Source organism: Gasterosteus aculeatus, chromosome 6 (assembly GCF_964276395.1).
Source record: "Gasterosteus aculeatus chromosome 6, fGasAcu3.hap1.1, whole genome shotgun sequence".
Lineage (NCBI taxonomy): Eukaryota > Metazoa > Chordata > Actinopteri > Perciformes > Gasterosteidae > Gasterosteus > Gasterosteus aculeatus.
Window position 1 is genome coordinate 11,689,633 of NC_135693.1, and position 20,864 is coordinate 11,710,496.

A 20,864-nucleotide genomic window follows, 5' to 3' on the forward strand; every position below is an offset into this window, starting at 1 on the left:
ATCACAATAAAGAGACATTTAACATGTCTGTTGTAGTATTTGCATTGTTGGAGTCACAGCCACCTGCCGGTGGATTTACGCCAGTAGATCACTGACAATAACAGTAAAAACAGAAGTGCGCTGGTTTATGACTTCAGCACTTTCAGTTTGAAGTCTTCCAGCACCAGTGAGTTTAAATTATGGTAGGAGACGTCCTTGGGATGTGAACATCTCATTTCACCAGGCTGTGCACAACCACACGCACACAGTCACACACACACACACACACACAACCTATTTCATTGGGGGTCTTTGGGAGGCTGGACTCAGTGGAGCATGACATAAGGATCTGACAGCAGTAAACCTGCAAACTCTCACTCTCTCTCTTTTAACACACACACACACACACACACACACACACACACACACACACACACACACACACACACACACACACACACACACACACACACATACACTTGTGGTGATGAGATATAAGACTAACTTTTTGTACATATAACAAAGAATGACTTTTTGATTTTTGAGAACCATTCATTAATATAGGAAGTTGAAAAAAAAAAATCTGGTTCTGCTTAGATAACGTAAGAGTTTATATAGTTTCCATTAGTAACATGTTCTTAGCAATGCTTTGTTTACCAAGTAATACTGTTTTTTGACTGAAGTCACAGTGATGAGCTCACACTACATTATTTCTTGTATGTTTAATATTAATTTTGTAAATAAAAGAGAGAGAGAGAGACAGAGAGAGAGAGAGAGAGAGAGAGAGACAGAGAGAGAGAGAGAGAGAGAGAGCGAGAGAGACAGAGAGAGAGAGAGAGAGAGAGAGCGAGAGAGACAGAGAGAGAGAGAGAGAGACAGAGAGAGAGGGGATCAATAAACTTCCGGGCATCATTTTATCAGATATGAATATATAATATAATCCTTAGTTGGTCGATCTACGGTAGCTGGTCAGCATCCCGTCTCAGCTGCGTCACCCTAATGAGCACTCGGGGACACGCCCACTCGCTGCTACCCAGCCTCCTTATTGGCTGCGTGGTTGAATAGTTCACAAGCTGTCCGACGATTGGCTCAAATATCACACAAGTCATTTCATAAAGCAAATCTTTTGGAAGTTGTGTGAAGGGGAATAAGTGGGGAAAACCCTCGAGATAACCGCGGCACCCACCGCAGAATTAACCGAATACGACACCGTGTGCCGGCCGCTGTCAGTCGCCGGAGGATTTGTCGGGAGTTTCCGAGCGTCTCTGCATCTGTGAGTAGCTGAGTTTGCGCGCTGCTGAAGCTCCTGGTTTCTCTGGTTTCTCTGGTTCCTCTGGTTCCAGGAGGTGTGTAAGAGGCTCCGCAGGGATCTGCTGCAGAGGAGCCGATAGAAAGTTCATCACCGTCTGGAATCCACTTCAACTTCCTGCGCGGAGCCGATAGTAATTCAGCAGATTGAGAGAGTGTCCGTTTTAATTCAAATAGCTGGGTGTATTTTATTATCATCTATTGCTGCTTCAACCAGCGGGGATTTTTCCTCTAAAAGGTTCCCTTTTCATTTGGTTGCTTTATGCTCTCTTACTTTTATTTATTTCAAATTGTGAATTTGTGAATCTATTTAATAGATACATTTAAATATTTTATATTTAAAAAATATATAATATATTGAAATATATTGTTTATGTTTATTGTTTATTACTAATAATTCATCTTTATATTGAAAATGTATCACATTGGGATTGAGAAAAGTTCAACTTTTTAATAGAAATTCTGAAAACTGAATAATCAGTTTTTCCATTGCATATAAAGTGTTTTAAAGGATGTTACCTGTGTTTGGTCGTGAAGCAGTTTAGACTCTTTGTGAGTTGCTGCACTGTCTTCCCTGGAATGAGGTGTTTTATTGTCTCTTATCCGCTGCGTTAAAGGATGGATGAATTGGAGCTTAACAGTAATGGCAATTGTTGACGGCTAAGTGTAATTCACTGGGACTGGTGCAGCACTTTGTGTGTGTGTGTGTGTGTGTGTGTGTCCTGCAGTGATGGGGTCCTTCCCTGAGAAGCGCGTGTTTGAGGTGGAAGATGTTGGCGCCTCTTTGTCGCAGTGTTATCAGGATCGGCGCTGGGCTTGAACGCTCCAGGAAGCACATGCTGATGTTGCGCGCTTTGGTAATGGCCTCTCAATGCCAACATAAATGATCAAATCGCAAACATTTCTCTGCCTCAAACAGAAATCTTTTTTCTCAAGTCTATTTCATGGCTCTTTTACTTCAAATTACTTTATTTGAGGCTTCCTGTTCTCATAGTGTGACTGTTGTGGATCCCGCAGAGAAAACATCCTACAAATGCATCAATTGTTGGAAAGTCACATTACAACTTGGTGATTCAAGTGGGTTGTCCTTCCGTTACCGCAGTGCAAGTGGGAAAAGGCGAATGTATGTCCTTGAATGGATGATATAGTAGCCCAGCATTTTGTCCGGCCGTTACCCAATGGTTCCCATGTGCCCTTTTTCCATATCGTCCTCTCTTTATTTACTACTTTGTATGGCTCAATAGGTGTCAAACTGAAATATGCTCCAGTTGAAGTCGGTGGTTATATATTACACAAGTTCCTTCCGATATAAGTATTTTGTTGCTCCGGAGAAGGCATTTGTCCATACGGATTATTTCTGTTTCATCAAGGTTTTCTGCAGAATGTATTTAGAATTGGAACAACTGCAATGTTTGGGATCCTTCATGAATTGTTGAAATATTAAATATGAAGTATCACATTTGCTTCAGACTGCAATGAAAATCATCGGTAAAAAATATCGTAATCTCTTAGTGTGAGGAGCTGAGCCACATTAAGTGGTGGTGACACATCCATCATTTATCTATCTATCTATCCATCATCTATCTATCTATCCACCACAGCAAAACAGCCCAGTCATTAATTATATCATTATTTTCTATTGAGATTATAATTCAGCTACCCACAGGTAACTATTATTTAGTTGTTTGTCCGTCTATGTTAATCTTAAAAGCTTTGTCCAAACGCAGCCTCACATCCAAAAAATACTTAAAGAGTGAAGCCTTTTGCACCACACTTTTCTTGTTGCTTTTCAAACTTTCCTTTTCCTTCTCTTTTAATTAATGGCTATCGGCCCCATTCTGACATGTGGTATAGGAGACAGTCTGTAAAGCTGCCCTCTTTAGTCTGGGACTTCTCGGCCCATTTGTCATTACATCCTGCCCTAATAGCGGGAAATCGCCTCATCTTGAGCTCCCAGTGTTGTTAATTAACCCTTGTTGCTAACCGCCACAGTCTACACACATCGCTACCAGCTCCCCGGCCGGCGTTATCGCGGCGCGGCGCGCCAGCAGAACCGCCATTCGCACTGGCCATATTTCTGCAGGTGTCAGCGGAGGTGCTTCCTCTCCCTTGCAGACGTGCTTTTGAGAGTATTACTCAAACGGCAATGCGGTTTTATCTTAAATTGAATTGTGGAGGGAGATGTTAAAGAGCCATACATCACCCGGACACATAGAGAAGAAAAAGGGGGGAAATCTGCAGCAGTATTGGAGCAGAGATGGGAACGGCTCAATGGCACACAATGAGCACTGTGACGAGGGCTGCGCACGTAAATCCATCGGCAGAGCAAATCAAGCCGTCAGCTCGTAAATGCCATTAAGTGTGTGTTTGCAGCGCAGTTGGCGATGAGCGTTTTATTTTAGTCTTAATGAGGTGACCTTTCTCCCTCACAGTCAAGTTTCTGCTCTCTCCTTTCAGTCCCAGCATCAGAAAGCTCCCCTCTACCTGCCTGCACTTCACAAGTCGATCGGATCGATTCCCTCCGTGTTCGCCTTTCATCTGCTGACCGCTAAAAGGACACTTACACATCACACGGCCCTTTCATCCCAAAAAAAAGCCTCCCCAGTTTAGACTCGGTCGCTGTCTGTAAAGGAAGTGGCACCTTGGTGCTGTTCTATCACATCATTGGTTTCCCCTGTGATCACTTTGGCCTCTGGCTTCATGTATGGATTTTCCGTCCAGTAATTCCTCAGCCTGTCTGCCTGTGACGGGTTGTTCAGATCTAACCCTGCAGAGCGCTGCTCATTGTGCTGGTATATCTCCATCCTCATGTCTGAGTGTAGGAGGGAGCCGGTGTTTGCCTGACAATGAATGTGGAGAATTGGCGACCAAAGCATCTGCTGCAGTTTGCAAGAGTGCAACTTAGTTTTTATTTGATTCTCATTTTGCCTCAACGGCCCGGAAAACAGTGCGCCGTATTTCGGTCGAGGAGTGATACTGTGAATTTGTTGGAAGTGAGCTGTGATGTTCAGCATTATTGCTGCACTTAAGGCTTGTCCAGCTTGTCCAGCCTTAAGTGCAGCAATATTGCCGAAGCAATAAGGGCACGACAGTAGCCATCCTAGTGTTCATCATGTCTCTGCTGTGTTCTCCCCCAAGGTGAGGATGTTGCTGCGGCTGCTCATGTTCCTGCCTGTCATCTCCTCGGCCCAGCGGTCAGAGCCCATGTTCTCAGCGATAACCAAGACTGTCCTTCCCCCCGACTACGACAACAACCCCACCCAGCTCAACTACGGCGTGGCCGTCACTGACGTGGACGGGGACGGAGACCTGGAGATGTTTGTAGCCGGGTGAGAAAAGGGGGGGAGGCAGGTTGTACGCAACAGCCTTTTTCTTTTATTCAGGCTTAGTGAAACCGAAATCCTTTAATAAGAGACAAAGAATTAAGAGATGAGTCATATCTGACTCTAAATCAGAGACTGAAATAAAAGTGCATTGTCGTTTTCACAGCTAAAGGTTGAAGACAAAGGCAAAAGAGATGCTAGTGTGCCCTGCGGCTCACTCGGCTGATGAAAATTGATGTGATTGGATGGAGCGTCATTGATGGGAACAGTTTGGCAAGTCAGCCTCATCCAGTGAAGCGGCAATGAATTTCCCAATGCTTAACAGAATATAGATGGACCAAAACGAGCCTGCTTAGTAAATGTAATTTAGCCCAGATACTCCATTCAGCCGGTACCCCGGACAGGATAAACCTCGGAATGGATGCAATTTCATTGGGATTAGCTGAATCAAAGTGTTTCACTTGATGTTGCCCTTTCACTTTTTACCACACAGACAGAGGAGGAGTCACGCAAAGTCACGCAAAGTCACGCAAAGTCACGCAAAGTCACGCAAAGTCACGCAAAGTCACGCAAAGTCACGCAAAGTCACGCAAAGTCACGCAAAGTCACGCAAAGTCGCGCAAAGTCGCGCAAAGTCGCGCAAAGTCACTGTGGTCCCACTTTTGTTTGACAATTCTCTTAAAACCACAAACAGAGATAAAGGTGTTTAATGTCTTGAAAGATCAGTGAGTCACATTTAATTGCTGACGGATATACTTATTTTAACCCAAATCTTGATCTTTTTAGATTTTTAGAGGATATGTGGCCTAAATCTCACAACCTTTACCACACGTTACAACCTATGGCCATGCGTGAATCTTCTGCATCGAGAGACGATGCGCAAAAGGCTTCCCAGGGCCCTTAAAGATTCTGCACCTTTTACATTTTCACAATAGACTAAGTTCTAGTTCTAGAGAAGAACTTCATCGAGTCGCATTGTACTCTTCAAACTAGAGATGTACTGACTGACCGGCTTTGAGGTCTATACACAGCAGCTCAGACCGCAAATTGTCCTTTCAAGATTTAATAGATAATACAGAGGCACTTATGTTCTGTTTGATTTTAGAATTGTTTAGAACACAAGCGAGAAGTAGTTGATAATATATAACTAAAACATTTATATGTTTAATTCATATTAATAAGCATGTTTTTTTAATTCAAGCCATAATATCAGAATAAATTATGTATGTGTTAGTTATTTGATTAGGATAATAAAAATAATCACAATAAATGAAAGTAACAAAGTAAAAGGATAACATTTAGAATATCGATGGTACAGTGACTTTAGAACAGTGGAATTTGTTTTTTGCGACACAAAAATGTAGTGTGAGGACTAGTTTTCAGTCTTTCTATCTATTTGATATACTATAATAATATGCATGTCGGACTTTTAAACCTTAAACCTGCAAATTGTAAATCACAATTTTAATAATTTCACCTCTGTTGCTAACATTGCTGTTATGGCGTCATTCATTTTAAAACCTGTTTTCAAATTGATGCACAGAAACAGAGATATCCCATTTTTTTTCATCGCAGGGATTTGTCTATTCAAAAATACACACAGCCCATAATGCAACTTCCCTGAGTTCCATTACAGGCTGACGCTTGGTCGGAGGTTGTTAGCAGTGGCTAAAGTAGCCTGCAGCAGCAGGGACCATCACGCTGACCAGTCTGGTCATCTTGTCCTGCAAATGAAATCACACTGCATGATTTAGTCTCCACGATCCCTCAAAAAGTAATGCGACTGTAACCGCTGTCCCGTTGCTGCCTGTCGACAGCTACAACGGGCCGAACCTGGTGCTGAAATACAACAAGCAGCAGAAAAGGCTCCTCAACATCGCTGTTGACAACCGTAGCTCCCCGTTCTACGCCCTGAGAGACCGCCAAGGCAACGCCATCGGAGTGACGGCGTGCGACATCGACGGAGACGGTCGGGAGGAGATTTATGTTCTGAACACCAATAACGCCTTCTCTGGTACAGTGCGGCCTTTCACACACGCTGGTGCACGTTCACAAAACACACACACACACACACACACACGGTCACGATCGTTGAGCCTCTTGTCTTGTACGCAGACAAAAGAGGAGAATCATTATGCAGATATTAAGCTTATCTTCATCAGATAACACACACGCTTTGTGCTGCTATTAATCAGTTGGAGAGCTACAAAGTGCACACTGTCAAAACTACAAAACCTCACCAAAAAAAAAAATGATAGAGGTCACTTTCCGGCGCCAACAAGCTCTCGCGTTTCCAATCACCCGGCGGGCGCAATAACGCCTCTTTACCCTCCCAACAATCTTCGCCTCTCCTCAAACTCTGCGTCTCTCCCCCGTCAAGGTCGGGCGACCTACTCTGACAAGCTGTTTAAGTTCCGCAATGGACGCTTTGAAGATCTGCTGAACGACGACGTAAACGAACACAGAGATGTGGCCAACCGAATGGCCGGGCGCTCAGTGGCCTGTGTGGACAGAAAGGTAGCACATGCACGCGCACACACACACACACACACTTATACATGGACAAAAACACACAAGAAAAGTGGCGTGTATGCAGATTCACCACACACACGCACACACACACACACACACTCCCCAGATTGTCTTCTGTGTACATGCATGGTTGCTTCTGTTTGTTTACCAGTGATAACTCACGCCCGGCCTGCGCCGCCCTTCTCTGCATGTTCTATGACAGTTCATTTGGGGGAATGGTGAGCCATTTTCTCTCTTCTGTCCATCGCACCAGTGTAATTACAGAAGCCAGGGCTCGTTTGTTTTATAGAACAGCGTACGAGGGGAGGAGTGATGACTGCACACTACTGCTTTCTGCCCGTAGCGTTTTCTCTCAGTCTCTTTTCCATTGTTTTCTTCCCTCTTTTCCCCTTTTCTTCACTTCCCCCTTTTTCTCCCTCCGACTGACGCACTCTGTCTTTGTCTCTTATCTCGCACACACGCACGCGTACAGTTCTCACTTGCAATCAGGGGACGGATAAATAAAGCGATAGTGGGAAGAGGACAGTAGGGATTACAATAGATTTTTTTTTTTTTTTTTAACCACAGTCCCATCTCACTGAACACGAATAGGTTGTGCAGCTGCCAGACTGGAAAGATATTTGCTTTTAATGGCATAATGCTTTTAGACGAAGCCAAACCCCTGATGTGTGTTCTTCCATGCAGACGGAGGCAGAGAATACATTTTCCTATTGCTGGGCATGTTTTATTACCGGAGATTTGGAACGACGGCGGAGGTCCAAATCTGCATTCCCGAAACCTGAACATGTGATCGGCGATGAGATTGGTCTTGCTCATGAATAGTGTGTTATCATTACGAATAAGTTCACTTTTTTGCGCTGGCAGTAGCAGGATTCTGGTAATAAGTGTATTCTAAATGCCAGAATAATTGAAATGAGCTCCAGAAGAAGCACCTTTCAAAACAAAAGAATTGAAATGCAACACGAGAGGTGGGAGCTCATTCAGACTTGTCAGTAATAGCTGTAAAGACACACAGTATCGTATCCCTGCACCTGCATGCACTTTACATTCATGCATGTCACACTATTCAAAATGCCAATTCCAGGGAGCGAAATTCACCTCGGGTGAACATTTATTGAAAAATCGTTGACTTTTAAGTTCGTTAAGTAACTGCCAGTGGCCTTCAGGTCTTTCATCGTAGTTCATTCTAATTCCGTCAAGCGCATGACTTTGTGGGCCTTCTTGTGCGAGTGTGTTTGCAAGTGTGCGCGTGTGCTCCATAATGGCCATAATGTGACGCCTCATGACATTTACATCAACTAGACTCATTTACTTTTGTTGTCTTGAAAAAAATATAGCAAAGTTACCAGTGAAACGCGTATGCATGTGTGCGTGTGTTTGCATATGCGCATGTGTTTGTATTGATTGAAATACGTTAGGCCTCGTGGGAAAGCTCATTGGAATCCAGCGTGTAGTCTATTAGTGTGGTTCCGTCTGTGAGTTTGTGTCTGCAGGGACTCTGACTGATAATGGAGTGTGAAATTAATCTCCAAAGGGAGGCAGAGGAAGGAGTAGGGAGAGAGGCTGAGAGAGAGTGTGAAAGGTATGAAACTGGGTGAAGGGAGATAAAAGGGAAAGTGTTGATTAGGTAAAGGTGAACAGCATAATATTTGCAGAAATAGCACATGAAGAAATAACACTTGGAATATGTTTTAGATTTGCGTAAAAGTTTTCATTGGGCTTATTTAAAGCGACTATTGAGAATGTAGAAGATATTGTTGAGTGAAATAGTATCTTCTAGATTTACATATTGAGGGAGGGAAAAAGAAGGCGAGGGGGGGCTCACACCAAGAGTTTGTAACACAAACTCTTACAAAGCCGGGTTTCTGTATGAAGCGTGTGCATATCGCTGTTTGACAGGAGGACCTAAGGACAGAAAGGTCGCGGGTGTCTTCAAAACCTCGATTTCTTTAATCGAAAAGTGAACCTTTTTGTTCCCTCCAGGGCACGGGACGGTACGCCATCTACATCGCCAACTATGCAAGTGGCAGCGTGGGTCCTCACGCTCTCATTGAAATGGACGAGGCGGCCAGCAATCTCTCACAGGGCGTGATTGTCCTCTCCAACGTGGCCGAGCAGGCCGGGGTCAACAAGTTCACTGGTAGGTATGCTGAAATGAAATTGTGTGTGTGTGTGTGTGTGTGTGTGTGTGTGTGTGTGTGTGTGTGTGTGTGTGTGTGTGTGTGTGTGTGTGTGTGTGTGTGTGTGTGTGTGTGTGTGTGTGTGTGTGTGTGTGTGTGTGTGTGTGTGTGTGTGTGTGTGACGTAGATCTTCATCCAGCACTACTGGACTTTCAGTCTGATTCACACAGACATCTGTAGAGGATTCTATGAGCATGTGGCGGCTGTACTCACATGGAATCTGATATATAGGAATTCAGTACATAGAGGTGGGGGGAAGGTGCCAGGTGGGGGAAAAAAGGACTAATATAAAAGCGAACTAGATGAGTGTAACCGTGAGAAAGGAAAGAGAAAGAGAGAAAAATTGTTAAATGGATCTTTTGGCCCCGTCAGCTGTTTGCTGCCGAGGGGAAGCGGAGGCGAAGGGCGACACACTCGTACATCAGAGCCGCTGCACGGCGCAGAGATGGCATCCATCACGGGCGGCGCCACTCACCTCAGACCTCTGAAGGTGTGGATGCAACTACGTACGTCACCACGGCGCGGACGGTTTTACTTGTCGTTCATCAGCTCAGTCAGTTTTAAAGTGTTTGAGAAGAGGTGAAATGCCGTCATCGGGACAGGACGTTGCCGATGGTTTTTTTTTTAGGGATTGGTCAAATGATCGCTCTTAGTGATTAGGGGAATTGAAATCAGTGGAGTGAAACATCCTTCCCTGTCAAAGCTTTTCCAGTTAACACTTCCCCCAAAAAGCCAAATGCGTTTTAGAGGTTTAATTTAATTCTCTCGGTTATCGTTTATGTCATTTGCACACACACTGTAAACTGCCTCTCAGACAAAAACCGAGCACTTTCATTTATCTCATTGATCATTTGTTGAATTTTGGAGTGTGGATTTCATCACCAAGCTACTATTGTCTTAAATACTCTTGAAACTGAATGGATGACCTTGCAATAGATCACTAGAAGCATTGCAATTCATCACCGCCTCCCTGCCCACTTGCATCAACATGTCCCTTAACCATGTGATGGATGCCTGTTTTGGTATCAAAGAGACGACAATAAATGCCAAGATGAATGATTTCCCTGTGATTTGTTTCTTTGATAATAGCGCTGCCTCTTCGATACTTTATTGAAACCATTGAAAAGTCCTTGACGCGGATATCCAATTAAATTTTGGAAACGGGAAACGCCTTTTTGTTTTTGAAAATAACAGAATAAATCTCCATCGTCGGTGGATTTCTTCACATTCACGCTGTCGTCCAAGCCTGCGGAGGGGCAGCGTGAACCGGCCCGGCATCGCTGTGGATGATGTACTTTGTCATCAAACCGCCGTTAATCCGAGCAGAGGGACAGGCAGCCAAGTCGCGTATCTAATGGTCACACATCTCGGGAGGGATATTAGTGCTTTATGACAATAGAGGACGAGTGATATTCGTCTGGGCTGATGGAGCGGGCCGGTAAGTCGGCAGCGAGTCCCGCCTCACGGTGCCGACTGCGCGTACTGGAAGGGCGGCGGAAGCCCTTTCGACTCCGTAATTAGGCCGCAGGTCTCAGATGAGACACTTTAAGGAGACGCTTCCCTCTGCAGGATGATTCTCAGGTGATATTAACCGTGTGTGGAACAGTCACACAGATCTTTTCATAAGAACATGACTGTTGTTTTTGGTAAACGCAAAAGATTCTTAGCATGCGTCTTTTGGTTATTTTGATTTGTTTGTGCTAGTTGTGTGTGTGTGTGTGTGTGTATCAGCGGAGATGTGCCGCGCCGTGGGGGGGAAATGGTCCGGAAAGACAGTAATGATTTTCCGTCGGTTTCACTTTTATTGTGCCGATCCCGCCTCCGCTTGACTCTGTTCTCTGAGTCTCACCGTCTCCGCCCTGTCCCTCTGTCTCCCGTTGGCAAGGAGGGCGAGGCGTCGTGGTGGGGCCCGTCGTCAGCCAGACCCTGTCCGACGTGTTCTGCGTCAACGAGTACGGCCCCAACTTCCTGTTCAAGAACAACGGGGACGGAACCTTCACCGACGTGGCGCAGCTGGCTGGTAAGAGGACCGTGAGCGCTTTGACCAATCGCGGCGAGTCGCACGAGTTGATCACAGAGCGCCGTAACGCTTGCAGGCGTCGAGGACCCGATGCAGCACGGCAGAGGAGTCGCTCTGGCCGACTTCAACCGCGACGGAAAGACGGACATCGTCTACGGGAACTGGAACGGACCCCATCGCCTGTACATGCAGCTGAATAACCGCAAACAGAGGTTTAAGGTGGGCCCAGTGCATGCTGGGTATTTAACAACTCCTACTGTTTAAAAAAACCCGCCAATACTCCTCAGTCTGCTTGATTTGTCACCGCTGAGTATTTCCGTCCCAAACATCCACGTTAAAAGGGGGCAAAGGGCGGGCGAGGGGGCGACAAGGCCGGGATTCCAAAAGGAAGTTTCCATTGCTCATCTAAAAAGTGGACAGAAAGAGTTGATCTAACAAGAAGGGATTTGGAGAAAAGTTTGTAATAACGTCCACGCCGTCGCACAACCAGAAGCTGCTTAGATTCGGCATAAATTTCTGATTGTGTGCTTTGGAAATGCCACCAGACAGACCGACAAGCACGTTATTTGACTTTAATAGCAGTTTACCCAAATTTCCAAATGCGGGTGTGTGTGGATCCAGAGACCGTTCAACCTTTTAACTCTCAATCACCAGAGCTTTCAATGCCAAAGAAAGGCTGGTGAATTAGCTCAGGTCGGTTTGAGTGGAATTTAAAGACGAACGAAGATCCGTTGCGCCGATCAACTCGATCATAGACAGCCGGCAGTGTGCACGTGTTTGCGTCGTACGTTTAACCGCGGTAAACACAGACAGGCGAGCAGCGCCGCGCGTAAATCCACGGCGGTTTCCTGATTTATCTGTTAGCAGCTGCGACTGCATCTTTTCCCAAAAGAGATAAGTGTCACACAAGACCTGTTTTATAGGGGTCAAATAATGGGTTAATGTGTGGTGCTTAGCCCAGAGTCCATTCCATCAGCGTGACACACACAGACACGCAAACAAAGACGACGCACACACACAAACGCACAAAAGGAAAATTGAATTATCTCGCCGTTTTTTTTATTTATTTTTTTATAAACCAAGATTGTTAAATAACATATTCACAACACATTAAAGAGCCCCTCCCCCCACCCCCCAACCCCCCCTCACACACACACACACATGCTGACACTCCTGCCAACTGTGTTGACCTTTGGCGTGTATAATGAAGCTGTTGTATCACTCCAGTAAACCGCTAATTAAATTGGGCTGAAACAGCAGCTCGACTGTGCAGCAGAAAGTGCAGATTACGCCTGTTTGAGCTTTAATTAAAATCTATTGCCGAGGTTTTCCTCGCAGTGAGTTGCAAACACATGCAAATCACACCCACAGTAATGGTAATTAATTAATGATATTATTCAAAATAATCAAACCGTAATAAAATAATGTATATTATATTCGAATTCTTTGGAATAAACATTTCCAATGTATTGTATTAATATGAATTAAAACGAAATTCTCAAACCATTTGGGCTTTTATGTTTCTGTGCCCCGTGTTTGATTGCTGAGGGTCTCCTCTCTCTCCCCTCATGGAATATCTATTCATTCACCATGTAATATAGTAAGTGCAGAGCGGGCCCTCCCTCGTGGCCCTCAGTCGGCCGTCCCCTCTCCTTCACCTGAGAAGCAGAAGGTCACTGTGAGCCGGCCCCGGCTTTATGAGCCTTATAATTAAAACGGGGAGTAAATACTGGAGGGAGTGAAGGGCTGCTCTATAACTCTGCCCCGACTTATCACCGCGTCACCGAAGCAGAACGATATCCGTTACTTTCTCGTGCAGAAACCCCTCTGCTGGGGAGACCTTTTGGGGGACAATAGCCTTTCTTTTTCCCATAGATACGGAAAAAATAAGGAGTTTGTTCTCATCTTTAGGCTTTAGATGATGCTCAGCAGCGAGGGTAAGTTACAGCGAGTGAGCGAGCATATGACAGATCAACGTCTAACTCAAGGCCCGGACCCTGATTACTGATGGCCCCGTTGAGAAGATTGAACGACGCATCAACAGGCTACAAGTCATTTTCAATGAAGGTGACATGAATCAACAGGCCGACGCTCCACACGTCACTGATGCGCTTAAAAAAATAAGTCGAGCTGGTCTCAAATCACCTTCGCCGCTCCGCTGATGCTGTGAAGCGTCAACTGATAATGCTAATAATACATTTTCTTTCTAGAGGGCTTTAGGTACTCAAAGACACTTTACATGGTAAAAAGATAAATAAGATACACAGTGGAACAAAAACAAAAGGGGGCAAAAGCAGATTTAGAAACATGATGATGATGAAAGAACGTGTCCGCGCGTCACTGGTGTAATATGCGTTTTCTTTCTTTCTCAGGACATCGCGTCCCAGAAGTTTTCTATGCCGTCACCGGTTCGCACCGTCATGGCCGCTGACTTTGATAATGACAACGAGATGGAGGTCTTCTTCAACAACATCGCCTACAGGGGCCCCTCCGCCAACAGGCTCTTCAGGTCCCTACACGCAAATTACACAAGACACACACGTATATTTACATACACATGTTAAAAAGTATGGTACTGAGGTTGAACAGCTTTTTGATCGAGAGCTTAATGGACTTCTGTGTCTTTATTTAATATTCTAAAACACAGCTTGGAGAATTATAAATTCCCAGCGAAGGATACTTATCTAGTCTGGCCTGCCTCCTCCTCCACACATGAATGAATCTCTCATTAAGAGCTTTAGGTCTCCTTTTGGATCAACAGTTTGTCTTCCTCTCTTGATAATATTAATGAACTCAGCCTTCAAAATGCAACACAGTGAATGAGATACCCGGTGTTAAGTCTTAGTAAATAAACCCATCCTACCTGAATATGAATGTGCACACAGGATGCAGAAGTCATCACCATGAGGTGGTGGGTCAATTCATACGGAGTATAAATGATCAGTGCTGGATATGAATATGCCGGTTCATTTGTCTTTCTGGACACGATGATGTCCGACACGGGTCACTGCACGGCAGCCTGTGGCTCCACAACGGGAAGATGAATCGGCTTTTATAAATCTGCCCTTCGGCATCGAAGTGGATGTATTGAAGGGGTTCAGCAGGTGGGATCATCAGTAGTGGCCTGTGAAGTTAAATGATAACTTGAAGAAACTTAAACGCTTTGTCACTGAAGGTAAAGGAACTAAAGTCAATGGGCATTAATTATTTTCTTTAGGAATACATTTAAATCAGGTGATTATTGTAAAACATCAACTTTTGACCATGAAAATCCAATAAAATCCCCAAAAATAATATTGAAAAAACAATTAGTAAAAAAATAAAATAATATATATATATAAATTAAAATAAAGTTATTTATTTAGGATAGGATATTTGATTAAGTCTGTATCAACACATACTAATAAACACATTCTAATAAACACACAAAATGAATGTGATGGGAAGTGGAATGAAAGCACTTGTCATCCGCTCATCATTTGTCAACCATTGTCAAAGTCAGCATACCTGCAAATATTATAGTTTATATCATATTTGTAACATGATCATCATAAATGACCTTTATTGAGTATTATCACTGATGCAAAAACATTCAAGGAACAATGTGGTGTTGCTTGTTGTTGAGTCTTTTCTGTGACATTGATTTGACAGGGTGAGCAGGAGAGAGCACGGAGACCCCCAAATAGAAGAGCTGAACGTCGGCGAGGCCTCAGAGCCTGAAGGACGAGGAACCGGTGAGCGGCAGAAAAGCCTCTTCAGCACAAGAACATCCTCACACCTGCTCATCCAGCACCTCTCCATCAGATGGCACCAGAGCGCCACTGGGGATCCTCATAGCCTTCGTGAAATAAAATAAAACCCCCACATTATTCCACATAATTAGCTCTATGACTGTTCACATTTTATGCTCCCCTGGCGTGATGATCATAAAATATCACGTCGGCCGTTTCCTGAAGTGTTTAGCTGCATCGTTACAGGAGCCGTAGCCACGGATTTTGACGGCGATGGCCGTCTGGAGCTGCTGATTTCTCACGGTGAAAGTGCAGCACAGCCGCTCTCGGTCTACAGAGTCAACCAGGTGAGTGTGTGTGTGTGTGTGCGTGTGTGTGTGTGTGTGTGTGCGAGACGTACTGAAAGCCTCAAAATCAGTGTGAGACTTAATCACCATCTCAACCGTACTCCTCCATTTCCCTCGTGCCGTCCGTGTCTCAGGGCACCACGAACGCCTGGCTGCGAGTGATTCCCAGGACCAAGTTTGGCGCTTTCGCCAGAGGCGCTAAAGTGGTGCTGTACACTAAAAAGAGCGGCCCCCACACGCGGATCATCGACGGAGGCTCGGGGTACCTGTGTGAGATGGAGCCCGTCGCACACTTTGGCCTCGGTAAGTGTTCAATTAGACACACAGCTGTCCTGAAACTGTAGATCAGTCATCTTTAGATTGCCAGTATTGTTTTGTTTTTGTCTAAAACCCCAAAATATCAGTGAATTTGAGTTTGCCACTTTTGCGCAACGGACTGTTGCAATGCTCTTTGCTTTGTTACGGGATGAACCCGAAAAGGGAAATGGACACAATTAATAGAGACGATTGGTGAGAAGGAAAATGAAAGCTCCCGGTGGAAAGCATTGTTTCAATACCTCCAGCCTGGCTGGACACCTTTGGGAGACTTAAGAGAAGCTCAGAGGACACGAGAGTTGGCGGACAGGTGCTGCAGCTGGAAGCCGTCCCGGGAGAAACCAGATCCCTGTCACATGACGCACACACACACACACACACACACACACACACACACACACTCTCCAAACCGCGCAGCGTTCGGGACAGACCAAACATCCCTCCCGGTAAACACAACCCTCACCACCAAGTGACAGCGTGTCACGCGGCGGCAGGTGAAATATGCTTTGGCTCTCAGACAGAACACCTGCTGAGTAGATCGCTGTCTGGCAGAGAATTAGAAATGCCACTTTAATTAAGGGCTGCAGGGGCCCTCCAGAGAGGGGCCGTCTGTGTGCCTCATTAAAGTGGTTAATGGAGAGAGAACAGTGGTACTTCTTCTCTCCCTGTGTTTGCGTCGGTGTGATAAAGAGAGGAAGCTTTACGAGCCCTCGAGAAAAGAGGACGTGTGAACGTTCCTCTGTGTGTGTGTGTGTGTGTGTGTGTGTGTGTGTGTGTGTGTGTGTATGTGTGTGTGGGTTGCATCTGTTCTGTTCGTCCGAGCAGGTAAGGATGTTGCCACCAATGTGGAGGTGTACTGGCCCGACGGCCGTTCAGCCGCGAGGCCCCTGGAGCCTTCAGACATCAACAGGGTGCTTGAGATCCACTATCCAAGAGACGAGGAGGAAGTCACTCCTACGGTGGAAATAGAGGTACGGCTGTGATTCATGGGACTTAATTATCTTCATGTTGAGGACGTTCTCGTGGTGGAAGAGTACTCTCCTCTCCGTCTGTGTGGGATTAAGGTGATGCCTCACAGTAACTTTGCGTTGATCAGCAGTAACCCGTCTCTCTAACGGCATCAGTGTATTAGGTATGTCTCTGCACCCATTCATCAGCCCGTAATCTGCCCCCCGTGTAGATGATCACGTTGTTGTTGTTTTTTTTAACTCAAAGACGTTCCTCTAACTAGACTGTGTGTGTCTTACAGTGTGGACACGGCTTCGCACTGAACGAGAATGGCCGTTGCACAGGTGAGACACAAAGACGTTTCCCGCCCTGCGCTTGCGTCCTTGTTTTACATTAAGACAAAAAGGCGTGTTTCCCTCCCTCCCTCCCTCCCTCCCTCACCTGCCTCTCCCTCAGACAAAGATGAGTGTACCCAGTTCCCTACTGTGTGCCCCTCCGACCGTCCCGTCTGCACCAACACCTACGGCAGCTACAAGTGCCGCGCTAAGAGGAGATGCAACCAGGGCTTCGAGCCCAACGACGACGGGTCAGCCTGTGTGGGTGAGTCCCGGCGCAGCAACGATCAGGGGAACAAAGCAAGCGCTTCCAGAGAATGAGATGCCTTAAGCTGCCTTAATTACTCTGGCTTTCAGTAAAGGCTTAGCGGTGCTAGCATTCCTGCTGACCGTGTCCCCCTCCCTGCTCCCCCCCCCTGCAGTCTTGCATGACTACCTCCCCCCATGTGGGTGAGCTCTCATTCAGCCATGAATACGCATGTTGCCTCACTTTTCCCTGTCCTACGCTTTGCTTCTCTCTCTCTCTCTGCAGCCCAGGTGGCTTACTTTGGGGGGACGCGGTCTTCTGGTGAACGCAAATGTTCCGGCCTTTCTTTCTGGATACTCCCCGTCTCTGTGCTGCTAATCACCTCTAACCATCTCCAGACTGGACGACCGTAGCCTTCAATCTGTCCTCAACTTCCTGACTCTCCCTCCGCCGCCGTATGGGGGGGGGGGATGTACAGAAACTCACCGCAAACCGTTTGCTTCTCCTTTGCGGATCTCTGCTATTGATTTTCCATCCGTTATTTACAGCTTTGCCCCTTGCCCACCTCAGCCACGTGTCACCCCCATGTGTCCCGGCCCCCTGTGGACTATAAAGAAACACACAAAGAGCATGCTCGCCGGAAGCCACGGGGTTCAGAACTGTCTGTGCGACACCCCCCGCGGAGCCCTCACGTCATCACCTGACGCTTCTCTCAGTGGGAACAGTCAACCAAGTGGAGCTGTGGCGTATAACCCTACAGCGCACGTATACAGCGCAGCCGACAGAGCTACTGGCTCCACAGACCACGTTCACACTGTTTCCCGCTACGCCACCATGCTAATCCTGACCACGTCCCGCTCCCGGGCCTGTGCGTGGGCGTCAGAGCGCTGCGCCCAAAGAGGCAGTCGGGCAGAGGAGCACATGCCGGACCGTCTGTCTCTGATAGTAGGTAACGCTTTGTCAATGCAGCACGCTGAAGAATATAAACGTGTGTGTGTGTGTGTGTGTGTGTGTGTGTGTGTGTGTGTGTGTGTGTGTGTGTGTGTGTGTGTGTGTGTGTGCGTGTGTGTGCAACAATAGGAACGTACAATTTTATTTAAAGTGTAGTACGGGAGCCGAAAGGTGCACTTGAAACATAATTTACTCTGCAATTTTTTAATTATTTGCCACAAATTCCTGACAATTGGTTTATAATATTTATTGTGAATATTACACCCAAATTCATCATTTAAATATAAATAATGGAAATTTTTCCGACCTAATATTAATTTGTAAGGATGAGGCTGGTGATAATTAATATTATGTTACTTTCACCACCTTCATATAAATATATAAAAAATGTAGATACCTTTAAAAGTTTTTAGCAAACGTTACTCCAACGGGAGTAAATTGTGCACTTATTGAGAAACACTTTCAGATTTGGGGCGCTATGTACATCATGAGAGGAACATGCACTCCTGTGTTTTTAACGATGTCACAACAACAACAGACGCACAGAGGACTGAATGCTTTTTTTGCAGAGTAAATACTTGATGATCTGTTTATTCAAGGTAATAGATCACCAGCCTTATCCTATAACGTGTAAATTATAAGCGAACATCAGATAACAATGTATAATACTATTGATAACTAGAGGAGCCTCTCTGCACTGCAGAGCCTGCACAACACAATCATCCTACCAGAGTTACACTGCAGCCACGGATAGATTCATTGAGTGTTGGCCGAGCACTGAGTGTGTGTGTGATGATTTATGGATTCCTACCTATTCACTCGCTGAGGCAAGTGTTGTGTATTTTGGAAATATTTGGCCAAAAACCTCACACATTCCATTTAGGAAACAGCACCAGACTGACATCAGTCCCCAAAAGCCTGCTAATGAGTTGGACCCAAACCACAGATGCCACCTGTAAATATCAAACATTTCAGTCAAGATTTAGAGACTGAACTCATTTCTCTCCGAGACGTTTTTAATGAAAACCAAGAGACATCAGAGCATGAAAAACTACTAAACAAACAATGATGGACGTGTTGAAATGACTCACCACGGATCTCTGTTGGATCCGCGCTGAAGATGTGTTCATGGTCTCGGTGTAAGCCAAACGCTCCGTGGGGGGGAGAGAGTGACGCCAGGATCAAGTTTTTGCCTCATTTTTGAATGTTTGCGCGGAAATGTTTGTTAATCGGTTGACCTGAGGTGACCGTGAAGATGTTATAGTAACGAAGGAGCAGAACATTTCCTTTTTACACACGCTTGGGTCCGACTTGAACTTATTGTATGTCAGGTCTGAGTTTGCATGACCAGTTAGATTCACGAGTCTTTATCAAAATTGCACGCTTTAAAAGCATATATCTGTGTTTTCAATTCTATTGCTTACATTCTCGTGCTTAATTTCCTCAATCCAACAACAATTTAATCACATGTTGTCAAAGAAACGGTTGTGTAAATCCAGTCTTTATCTTTTCCCTTACGTGTTGGATTCCACTTGATCAAAATTGCCGGTTATGGTTGAGAACTCTTACCTTCATGTATATGCCAAATGCAACCAAACATACTGTTTGCAGTATTCACTGTCTTGTCATTCAAACATGTGATCTCTGAAATCACAGGTCATTATACAACTCAAGAGGTGAAGCTTTTCCGTGTGCAGCGAAACCGGAGTTTGTTTAAAATACGAAGCACAATATTCACTGGGACGGATCATTTAGCTGAACCACTTACGGCATGCTTAACGCTGCGGTTACACGCGGATGTACGTGACTACAAAAGGTAGAAATACGACATATTAATTAGAAGCTACGACTACAGAGTAGAATTCAGACAGGTAAGCCTTTCGCTCTGTGGTTCTTAAACTGAAATGTGCCCTTAACAATGTCCCTGATTGATGTCCAATGATGTGCAGGATGGATGTTGCGTGTGTGTGTGTGCGTGCGTGTGTGTGTGTGCGTGTGTGTGTGTGTGTGTGCGTGCGTGTGCGTGTGCGTGTGTGTGTGTGTGCGCGCGCGTCATGGTTATTTTCACGGCATTGTTTGCGCCCCAGAGGCTCCAGATGTGTTTCTTTCTGCTAAAAGTAATTGCAATGGGAGATATCGCTGTGTAAAAAATAAAACCTGGAACACAATGCTCAATGTGTGGGTTTCAGGGGGATTTGGACCTGTGGGTGTGTGTTAGCATGTGCTCCATGTGGAAAAAATAACCCAAAAGGCCTTTTCTTTCCGGACGAGCTTAAAACCACTAATCATAAAATGTCCCACAAGTAGCAATTGCACAATGTTCATGCGCCGCAAAGCTTTTCCACAAAATGACACAAAAAGATCAAATATAAATGTCAAATGTATGTGTTTACGGTGTTGAAATTACCAGGGGGGAAAGCGCAGGAGGAGACAAGAAGAAAATATGAATGTGAATATATATACTTTAGCTGCAGCCAGGAGTATGTATGTTTACTTTATCTGTAGTTTTGTGAGGACGATCGTGTCCCTGATGCAAACTAGCGAGCAGGCGTTTGGTAACGGAGTGGGGCCGCGTGCAAACTCATGTCTCCTGTGTCTTCAGGCCAAAGCAGCACTAATTCTGGTGATGCATTGGGTTTGTCGTAGCC

General features: G+C 45.4%; 1 protein-coding gene across 3 annotated transcripts; it reads left to right on the top strand.

Annotated features, from left to right (window-relative positions):
• The first annotated feature begins 1,080 nt into the window (after positions 1–1,080).
• crtac1b (cartilage acidic protein 1b) lies at positions 1,081–20,384 on the top strand. 3 transcript variants are annotated; one of them, XM_040178887.2, is made up of 15 exons: positions 1,081–1,252; positions 4,426–4,616; positions 6,428–6,624; positions 6,991–7,127; positions 9,126–9,282; positions 11,208–11,342; positions 11,419–11,561; positions 13,715–13,851; positions 14,994–15,076; positions 15,320–15,420; positions 15,555–15,723; positions 16,561–16,706; positions 16,985–17,027; positions 17,140–17,283; positions 17,551–20,384. In XM_040178887.2, exons 2-15 carry the CDS (start codon positions 4,432–4,434, stop codon positions 17,676–17,678), a joined length of 1,905 nt encoding a protein of 634 aa, XP_040034821.2. In that variant the 5' UTR covers positions 1,081–1,252; positions 4,426–4,431; the 3' UTR covers positions 17,679–20,384. The 3 variants fall into 3 exon arrangements, with proteins under 3 accessions (XP_040034821.2, XP_040034822.1, XP_040034824.2); XM_040178888.2 differs by having other exon boundaries at positions 1,084–1,252; positions 17,814–20,384; XM_040178890.2 differs by lacking the exon at positions 17,140–17,283 and having other exon boundaries at positions 1,084–1,252.
• Positions 20,385–20,864: the final 480 nt, after the last annotated feature.